At 36.3% G+C, this 10788-nt stretch overlaps 1 protein-coding gene across 1 annotated transcript; it reads right to left on the bottom strand.

Annotated features, from left to right (window-relative positions):
• LOC122277758 (auxin-induced protein 22B-like) lies at positions 1-1605 on the bottom strand. Its single transcript, XM_043087891.1, has 4 exons — positions 1163-1605; positions 803-1008; positions 595-694; positions 1-502 (listed from the first exon to the last, which is right to left on the bottom strand). Exons 1-4 carry the CDS (start codon positions 1369-1371, stop codon positions 427-429), a joined length of 591 nt encoding a protein of 196 aa, XP_042943825.1. The 5' UTR covers positions 1372-1605; the 3' UTR covers positions 1-426.
• Positions 1606-10788: the final 9183 nt, after the last annotated feature.

The raw sequence follows: 10788 nt of genomic DNA, 5'->3' as shown, positions 1-10788 counted from the left end.
AAATCTGAATGCCACACATAATTTTTATCAGGTTCAATAAGATCAGAAATACATTGGGTAAACTTATAATATGGTATATAGTTTTATATCACTGTATCGATATTAACAATACAAAACCAAACTGAATAAACATGTCATTAAGTTTATACGACTTTCGAAGCAATAACTCCTTCCATGCAGTTTTGGCTTGAGAGAATCAGTAGAAGCAATACAATAGCATCAGAGATGCCACAAACCACCAGACTACCAGTCAAACACTATGTTTCTGACGCTTTCCAGCCGAACACTAGCGACTGTGAACGACGCGACCAAACTTCAAATCCAAATTTCTTTTTCGAGAACCCAAGCTGAGGGCCGGGATGTGCTCTTAATGGCAGAAATCGTTGCTCGACCTGCTTTTCTGGGTTGCTGTGAGTTGTAGGCAGCTCATACTCCACATCCCAAGCCTCTAGCTTCTGATCCTTTCATGATTCTGAGTCTTTTGCAGGATGACATAAACATACTGCAGCAAGAGTAGGTAATATCCGTAAGTAATGAGAAATACGACAAATGGAGAGAGAGAGAGAGAGAGAGAGAGAGAGAGAGAGAGCTTACTCCCACGGAACATCTCCAACCAGCATCCAATCTCCATCTTTGTCTTCATAAGTTGGGGCATATTCCGACCCCTTGTAGCCTTCCCTCTCGGAGTACTCACCTGGAAAATGGTAAAACCAAGGTCATTTTTACCATAAGAAACGTCGTCAAACACACAAGAACGACGTCAAAGCATAACAACAAAAGCAACACTAACCAATGTTCTTACCAATGGTGAATTTAAACATGCTCTCCAAAGCCTTTAGGAGTTCCGGGTAGCCCTGGTAAATCCCTAGGTCAATCTTTCTGAGGTAAGGGGCTCCGTCCATGCTTACTTTCACGTAAATACCAGCAACCTCAGCCTGATCAGACTTCTTCGGCTGCAGGTTGTTTTTCCTGTAAGATCGGATTGGCGGCCACCCCACTATCTGTGCCCTGTCATGTCAGACACGATATATGAGTTTTATTTATTTATTTCAAGATTCAAATCTAAGACCTAAACTCCACGAACTCTATCATTTTAGCCAAACTTATACATGATAAAAAAAAAAAAAAGAAAGAAAAAGAAAAAAGAGTTACAAGAACTTACTTCGTGGGAGGAGCAGTTTCATTGTCCACGTGCTGAGCATCAGACTTTTTCTTTGATCCGCACTCCTTGCTCGTGTCAGGCAGTGGCCGCTTGTTGTTTCTAGCACTAAAAAGCGTTTGTTCTTCTCTGTCATCTGTCCCCGGCAACCCCAATCTAAGCTCGGTTGCCTTGAGGTTGAGATCGTTGTCATATGCTACCTTGCTTTCCATATTCCCTATTATCTTTAGCCAAAAGATAAGGGCTTGAAAAGTTCTTGCTTCTAGCTTGACGGATCGGTGCACATATTCTGACTTCTTCTGCAGGTGTTTGTTATTTTCTTTGGAGGCTGCTAAAGTTCTTGGGAAGAAAGTTGAAGGAAATGTCCAATGCGGGGAAGGTGGGAATGCAAGGTTGTATTTTTATAGAATATGATAAAGAAGGTATTAAAGAGATGTGAATGACTTTGTTATTCCCAGAAATGCATGAATTATGGACCAAGGCAAACTCAGCTGTCGGTAGCAATAGCAGCACCCTTTAGGCAAGCTGTCCATGCAAAATGGGGACAAGGGTGGGACAGCCACCCATATGGAATACTGGGGATTCACTGGGACGGTCAAGATGCGTTTGGGGGGGTTGTGGGAGGGAAATCAGGAGCGTCGGTTTGAAGGAAAGGAGAGGAGCATGCCCATGTGAGGAGGTCCACATGGCTGTATGTTATGGGCATGGCATGCCCATGTGGGGCTCCAAGCGTTGGCAGGGTTTTGATTCTTTTGAATTGGGGTAATGGATTGTGGGGTACATCACATGTGGGATGGCATCTGTACATGGTCAGCCCTGACATTAAATTTTTTATATTTATTCTTTATATTTATTATTATTTCCTTTTATTTCTAACACAATAGTTTATATTTTGGGTCCGGTACGATTATAATTCATTGGGATTATTGAAATTCAAACCCGATATGGTGCAATTAAATACCTACATGATGGTAGATTAACTGACAATATTAACCTTGATATTAACATTACTTTGACCAAATTCTTTAGTTTTTATCTTCTTTCTTCTTTTTCATTATAATCTGCCATTGTTGGATTCTTAAGATATATAAATCATAAGAAGTGTTATAGTCGTAAAGAGATTATTCTATAAATATAAATTTATAAATTAATATATCATATCAAGATTTTGTAAATTTACTTTTATAGAATATCAATTTTTATAATTAAAACATTTCTCTATATTTACTACTTTAATTTACTAATATTTTAGCAAGCACGAACGTACGTAACTAATATTCTTATGACTTGTGTTGCTAATATCCTAACTTATTATACGTATAGAGTATAGTTAGTGTTGGAAAACAGATAACATAATTACTAAATTATAACTTTAATTCATAGAAAATCTTATATGCTAATGATTTTTGTTCTTCTCAAAAGAGTGGGGAGGGGCGGTCTGTGTAACTTCTCTCTCTGAGGGTGACCATAAGAACCTCCAGTCATTGGGGCATGTTCAAATTAAACCATAGGCGCTACTGATTTCGAGTAAAGCAGCCCGTAACCGCAACCCCACCAAAGTGTTAGCATGCAAAGGCTCACAAGACTTTGGTTCATAAGTTTTACTAAGACAAGTGGTTTTGAACCTGTGACCTCAGGAGAGAATAACAATCTCCTAATCTTTGCTAACTGGGCTACCACTTTAGTGGTTTATAAGCTAATGAATTGATTAGTAAATTTAGTTATTTAACAACAACTTGCTTAAATAGAGAATATTCCCAGTTGTTTAAGGGGGGAATGGATCAAGGTTTTCTTTGCTCACAATATTTTTTAAAGATTATTATTAAAATTATTTTACCTTACAGAAAATCACATATATAATAGTCGATCTATATATAATTGGAAACAGCTTTTGTAGTGGCTTCAGTACTTGATCATATATATATATATATATATATAGGGTCCGGATGGTCAAATATTATTGAATGGAAGCCTCAGATTAATTTCTCATAGTCATTTGATCTTATGTTTGAAATTGTTGGAAGAATGGATGCATTAATATTATTACCTTATAGTAATTACTCATGTCATGGGTTTGAACATATATCTTATATAAGGGCATATATACAACATTATGATCGATAATGTATATGGATCATTATATATTAATTCCCTTGTAGACCGGGGAGCGTGATCATGTGTAGTGTCCCATATTCAATAAGTCAATAGGAAGTTCATTCGAAGCTAGCATACAAATGATAAATATTATTAATTTGGGTCCTTACATGCTGCAACCGTACGTGCGCGTTAGAAATTAGTTGTTATAATTAATTATCATCTTAATTTGTCACGAAACGTCTTGTACGTTACATCAAGCTCAACAAATAATATATCATGATACCCTCTCCAACTCGAAATCACCCGCCCAATTATAACTACCGGGCCTTGTCCTTAATTAATTAATCTCCAGTAGGCATGATTAATTGGATTTTCAAATAAAGCTTAAACGGATGAAAAGAGAGATTAATCGTGTATATATATATATATTTGTTTTAGAAAAATACTAGGATGTCCATCAAATGTGTACACTAGTACAAATGATTTTTTTTTTCTTCCATTAAGTATTGTTTAAACATCCTACATCATTAAGAAAAAAATAAAATAAAAATATAAACTGACTAATGACTCTTACTTAATCATTAAGAAAATATATATATATATATATATGAGTGGGCATATTTGATAAGCATATTTGATAATCATACTATTATTTATTTTTGTTTTAACATTATCATTCATGTGTGGGCCGGGCTCCATTCAATAAATTGATCCATTACGTGGATTATTTAATTAAATAGAACAAAATATAGAGTAATGATCCGAATTATTAATCTCTATTATGATAATAAGTGAATTTATTACTTATTTCAAAAATCTAAATTAATAAAAAAAATATTTAATAATCTATATTAGTCTTAACCAATACGTACAAACTGCTCGAATACGTAAAGAATGAATTGAAACCCAAATAAAAATCTGGATCATTTCCCGGTGGCCACGAGGGAATATCAATTTCTTGGACCACTGTATACTTTTTATGGAAAATGCTTAGGGCCACCGAGAGGTGGTGAGAGACATTTTCCAGATACTTTTTATTTCATTTAGTGATTAAATTTTTTTTTTTTTAATAATATTGTGATTTTTTAAAAAATATTTAAGGATATAAGAAAAATGTATAGAAAAAAAAAAAAGGCGTAATGGCCTTATCCGGGACTACATTCTCGGTGGGTTTAGGATGATACTTGTTTCACTGGTGCAGTACTCATTATCCGTGCAGTGCAGTCCTTAGGTTGTGAGAATTGGCTATTTTACCAAATTGTAGAAAGTAATTGTTGTTTTTTCATGCTCCGCATATCTACGGGTGCACTCCTCCTTATCTGAACCCAAATTTCCAATGCGATCTTGCGGTACAAAAGCAATAGGGAACCCTGATTCAAGTGAACCACCAAACACTAAGTTTCAAGCCTAAACATGTGGTGTGTCATGAAGATGATCTAAAAACTCCAATAATATCAGATGGTTCCAGACTGACTTGTCAATCCAAAGATTATATATCTTTAATTCTGAGGAATCCAAATGTTCAGTACGATTGCTCGATCTGTCTAACCATTAATATCATGGCTGTGCTGAAATTTGTCATTATTGCTTCAGCAATGCGGTGATAGCAACATTGATTAAATCCACAAAGTTAGCCGAAGTTTGTGGCATATATGTGGCCAATGTGTGGCAATGTAACTTTGATCATGAGCTTGTAGTACTTGTGGTGCCTGAACTAACAGCTTGGCACTTGCTCGAGCAGTCTTAAAACTAATCGCAGGACATAAGGCAATGCAAGACCAAACGAGTCAGATCTAGGTCTATTTTTGCATATTTTGGTCCACAAGAATTTCCTGATTGGATATGATATGACACTTCACTGGTGTCGCTAAAGCCTAATTGGCATTGCAAATTTTCAGGCCGGCCAGCAAGCTTTGACCAAAAACTTGACATGGAATATTATTGGGCAATTGGACTTGGTGGTGCACAAATATTCGGATTAGTGTTGAGTATCTGATGAAATAAACGTGTGGTAGTGATAGATTAGACCTGTGTCATTAGCATTGAATGGTGAACTTCAGATCAAATCTATCATCTACAGTTCTAATACTGTAAAATGCAATTCGATCGCTGTGCAATTCCACAAACATGAGGCGGATGTTTTAATAGTGATATATATATATATATGTGATTGACAACTCTATTTATGAGCGTACATGCTATTGTGCAGACTAACACCGACAGTGCGATCCCCATATAGGATGTCAAAGATTAGTTTAGCTTCGCGCTGCTTTTAGGACCAACTCTTTCCGCTTAATCCTATTTAAAAAAAAAAAAAAAACTCTTTCCGCTTAATCCTCAAAAAAAAGCAAAAGAAACTAAACAACTTTTGAATAAAGAACTTACCGACATTAAGCATTAGGGGTCAGTACTGTTAGAGCTTAAAACTAATATAAAAATGGCATAAGTGGCGGAGCTTTTAGAAAATAGGGAATTTTCTTGGCTGTAGGATACCCTACGAGTCTAATACAGTATGACAGACAAATAATATCAAGTTAGCTAGCATTGAGTAGCGGTCCCCTAGCTAGCTAGAAGAAGCAGAACTAGACAAAATAAGGGAAAGGGTGTCAGAATTTCATTTTGGGTACGTGGGGGTGGCCATGAAATCCGTGGGTATCCTCCCTATACTCGGCTGCATTTTTCAGTATCATATCTGGCTAGGACCCAATTATATCTGCGGGTACTCTCTTGTTATAAGCTCCCCCATTTTCCGTGTAACATCTGGCAGGCCATGCCAGGACCACTTTTGCAGATCAAAAGGGTCCACTATTTGTTGCAACCTTGAACACCTCCATCAATTTATCTGCAATATTGATATTAGACCAGCTCACATGTATCAAGGGAAACTCACATTATACGCACTCACCCACCGCGCCCCGGCCCCTACATCTCTTGTGGTATAGAAATGTCCTCATAATATTTGCAGTACATGATATTCATATACAGAAGAACGTACGCATTTAGAAATGTTGACGAAGTCCAAAGATATTCGCGGGGGGCTGAGTTAATTGTGGGGTTCTTTCGATCGAGAACAATATGCATCTGCCTAGTATTCAAACCTACGACAATTACATATACCAGAATGTTACTCTTGCTATCAATACTGCCGGAAGTTTTGACAATTACATATACCAGAATGACAATTACATAATTATATATCGTTTTAGGATAATCTGCGAGTGCGGGCTTTTTAGGAAAAAAACTTAATGCTTTTAGAAATTTTTAAATCCATTTTAATTGGACCTAAATTTCCTAAACTATTTAAAAGAGTGAGAATGAATATACTGCTTAAACTGCTACATATTCATGTGGATTATATAATGTGCACAAAGGGTGTGAAAAAGACATTCCAGACAGGAAGATTTCGATAAGACTTGAGCGTGCTGTGTCTGTGTGAGTTGGTGGGTCTCAAGTCCAAGGAGAACCCACAAAGGAGGAATTGTTGCGTGTTGGGTCCCATCCCAATGGGCGTTGGGTGTTGTTACCTGGGAGCACAGAGATGTGCTGTCTTTACCATTTCCTAACCCATCAAACAGCCATCTGTTGCTTGTTGGCCGAGCCACGTCTGTTCAGCAAGAACCATTCGTGGGTTTTGGAGGGGTGGGACCCTAAGGAACCTGCGATGATGCATCATGGGGGCCCATCATGGGTCTTGTCCAGGTGAAATACTTAAAAAAAAAAAAAACTCTAAACTGTTTTTCACCGACTGCTCCAATAACAACAACAAAACTCTAAAGAAAAAAGAAGAAGAAATACTTATAATTTCGAATTCCATCTGTATGCAAGTAAATTAAATAACATGTTAAGTTATCTTTAAAATGATTCTGACGAAATTAAGGAGGGGAAAAAACATGTCATATCTCAAAAGCAAGACATTTCCATTTGACTTGCGATCGAATCAAGAAACTTGTGACTTGTTAATTGTAGAAAAGTCTTTCATTTGATTTGGACCAAAAAGGGAATTTTAGAGCCTTAGAGAAATAGATGGGCTTGAGACTTCCCTTACGTAATTGGACCAAATGTAGGATGGGCTATCCTGGCCTAAAACAGCGTTTGTAGCTTCCAGATTAGATTAATAGTTCGAATAAAAAGCAAAAAAATAAAAATAAAAACAAAAGGGGCGTTTAAAAATTATCGAAGGAGTCGACAAAAAGAATCCAAGAAGGGCAAAGATAGCCTCAGTTGGATGGTACGTACAGGATCCCTATCCTCGGTCACCTGCAGGTTGTGCAATGAACATTATTTGGAAAGAGCAATGCTATATACAGTCGTAGAATTGTAAACGCTGCACAATCGTTTTGAAAAAGAGTAGGATCCACGATTAAAAAGTTATTTTTTTTATGTAAGTCCTATATTAATTCATTTTTTTCAAAACGACTGCACGCCGCTTGTACAACTATGACTATAAATATCATTTCTCATTTGAAAATGCCACTCATGTTTCCACTGTTTCCACCATTTTCTTTTTGGAAACAAATCAAGGACGAGTTGGTTGTGGTATAAAACACGGGTAATACACCATGTCCAATAAAGTCTCTCTTCATTTTTTTTAATATACCTTTTATTTTTTTTGTCACTTATTTTTACAGATGATATGAGTTGAAATTAAAATTAAAAATTGAATAAAATATTATTAAAATATATATTTTTAATATTATTTTTATTTTAAGATTTGAAAAAATTAAATTATTTATTTTATTTTATATGAGAATTTGAGAAAATTGTAATGATTAGATTAGATGAAATGAGTTAAAAAGAGCTGTGAAAACAAATGAGGACCACACATCTATTTTTATTTATTTTTATCTTTTTATTTTTTTCCCTCTAAGTAGGTACGTAGTATAAAACTACTTAATAGAATAACTCTTCCCATAATTTGTTTCACTTTCCCCCTCTAACAATGTTTCTCAATTTTCTATCTTTTGTGACTCATAACTTTGGTTACTTCCACATGCATGGTCCCTCTCTACCCTTTAATTTCTAAGACTATTATCTACCTAACATGATATTATATTTACAGGGCCGGGAAATATAATTTGATTCGTATAATATTATATATGATCTTTCTAAAAAGCGTCGAGACGTTGATTCGTTTGCCACCCACTAGGCAGCTAAAAAGAATTGATATTATATATCATAACCTCTGTGATTTCAGTAAGCAGATGAGATTCGTCAAATATCGTATATTTATCAAATGATCTGTCCCCACATTACATATAAATCAAACTTGATCGATCAATATCATGGATGGATGGCTTCGATGAGCTCACAAAATCAAAGTTGGTTTGACTTCAATTATATATATATATATATATATATATATACTTATAAACCGCGTAAGTTAGAAGAAAGAAGATATATATTAGAGGAAGAGGCATATTGCATCCAAGGTCAGCCATATTTTTAACGAGACAATATATATTATTCCAAGCAAAGAGCCCCCACCACGGTATCTGATGTCCCAAGTTCTACCAACATTTGGAATATTATTATTGTGGACAGAGGATTCTCGCGTATATATTTCTTTTTGTAGGAACAACGTACACACTAATTAAAGTACTACTTGATATCGGTACTGCTATTATTCATAATTGTTTATTAACTAATGCTTTATTGTTAATCTCGATATATTGTATGTCCCCTTTGCAAAAGTAATGTCCAATGGGGATCAGTTCTGGATCGATCTACACCATTGATTCGATCGGCAGATCAGCACAGAACAAGAACAGATCGATCGGCCGGAAACCAACTATCTAGTCTAAGCTGCGCGCCCTAAAAGTGAGTGTCCCGAAAGCAACTACTCACATTTATAGTAATTAACTCTTTGCGCTATCTGTATAGATATAGTAATTAGTGATAAGTACTTTTGAGTTGTCGCATCCATTGAGTGGCACTTGACATGATCTCCAAGATTAATACATGTTGACATGGTCTTCAAGAACCGCTTGTTTTTATAGAAAATGAAAAAGAAAGAAAGAAAGTGCGCACGTGATTACACTAGAGTTGTTGCGTTAATGCCATGAAACTTGGTGGTCAAAAGATGACCGAATTAATTAGGACCAGCTGGATTGACCTGATTTCTTGACCCCATCTAATTAGTGGCATTAGGACCACCTCAAAAATACAAATCCTTTGAAGTACTTCGGTCCTCTTTTTTTTCCCCCTAAGCTAGCCTTTGAACTTTAATCAATATGCATGCATTGTAAAGGTTATCTGAAGTGGAAGTCACTTTCTAAACCTAGAATAGGAGCCAGCTGGTGTGTGAGATTTCAAAGCCAAGAAAAATGGTTTCTAGTATTCTTATATGATTTTGACTTGACCAAGTCCAAAAGATGAAATCAGAGTTAGTATTTATTTTCTTGAGGGAAATCCTGATTTGGTCACTGTTCCAATAAGAATATATATATATATATATATACACACACACATAAATATGTATATATATATGTGGTTAGGAATTTGGAAGGTTGCAGACCATGGGATAGTTATCATCGAGGTAGGTTAAAAAAAACAAACTAGAATGGGGTTGGGGGGACGTTGACAGGGCAAGGGCACAGCTAGGGTTAGGGATGTTTCCTTCTCTTAGGATGCGACCTGTCTCTAAGTCACGACCATGCCCTAAAAAGTTTCAGAACGAATGATATTGAGAAGTACTGTTGACTGATTCGTACGTGTGTCATACACGGGTATTGTTGCAGCAGGACCGGAGCTAGAATGTTTCATGCAGCAGCTCAGACAATATATGTGCTTGCATGTCTAAACTCAGCCAACTTACCGGTAATTATGTATCCAAATTAGCTGATTTAGTTTCTTGTACGTTGGGACATTATTTTGCGCTGAAAGAAGTAACTATACGAAGAAAATATTAATTAATTTGTGCTGGAAGCAATGTTATCGAGCTCGATCGATCGTATGAAAATGATTCTAACGGAAAACTTGGCAGAATAATGGTTGAGTTTTCAACGATTAAACTTTGAACAGAAAATTATTAATTGTTTAATTATAACAATCATGATACTGCGTATGCTAATTTAGATCACCTTGATTATATAAAGTAGTAGTGAGTAATTAGCTAATGTCATGTGAATTTGGGGGAAAGAAATTGCATGCTCTGAAACTTTTTCCCCTAAAAGGTCAAGTGTTAAGGTGAACTAGCTAGACGGTAGTACTTAAGTCTTAACCCCACTCCTCATCTTTAGCATGTCCCACACAGCCATGCATGTGATGTGATGGTTGACTGAGGAGCTAGCTAGCTGTACTACTTGGGCATAATTTGGACATGATCCACAGCCATTCCCTCCAAATAATTCGATCACGTCGGCACAATCACATGATAATCGTCAAGATCGGATAACTCCTCCAAGATCTAGCGTCCCAAATATCTCCGCGTGTCAACACGCCACACGCCAGAAGCTCGACATGACGTACACATGCAGCCACACACACAAACTTCCACGCAGTTATATTATTGAGGGTGGGGGGGTGGTTCTCTC

The sequence above is a fragment of the Carya illinoinensis genome, chromosome 1 (assembly GCF_018687715.1).
Source record: "Carya illinoinensis cultivar Pawnee chromosome 1, C.illinoinensisPawnee_v1, whole genome shotgun sequence".
NCBI lineage: Eukaryota > Viridiplantae > Streptophyta > Magnoliopsida > Fagales > Juglandaceae > Carya > Carya illinoinensis.
The sequence above is the reverse complement of the archived record's forward strand: the minus strand, read 5'-3'. Positions and strand labels throughout refer to the sequence as shown.

What these genes read in the sequence shown, in the direction of transcription:
- LOC122277758 (XM_043087891.1), bottom strand. Translation starts at nt 1,371, where the DNA reads ATGGAAAGCAAGGTAGCATATGACAACGATCTCAACCTCAAGGCAACC. An exon ending in GAAACTGCTCCTCCCACGAA is followed by an intron (nt 1,009 to 1,162) that starts GTAAGTTCTTGT and finishes CTGACATGACAG; the next exon opens with GGCACAGATAGTGGGGTGGC. An exon ending in CATGTTTAAATTCACCATTG is followed by an intron (nt 695 to 802) that starts GTAAGAACATTG and finishes ACCATTTTCCAG; the next exon opens with GTGAGTACTCCGAGAGGGAA.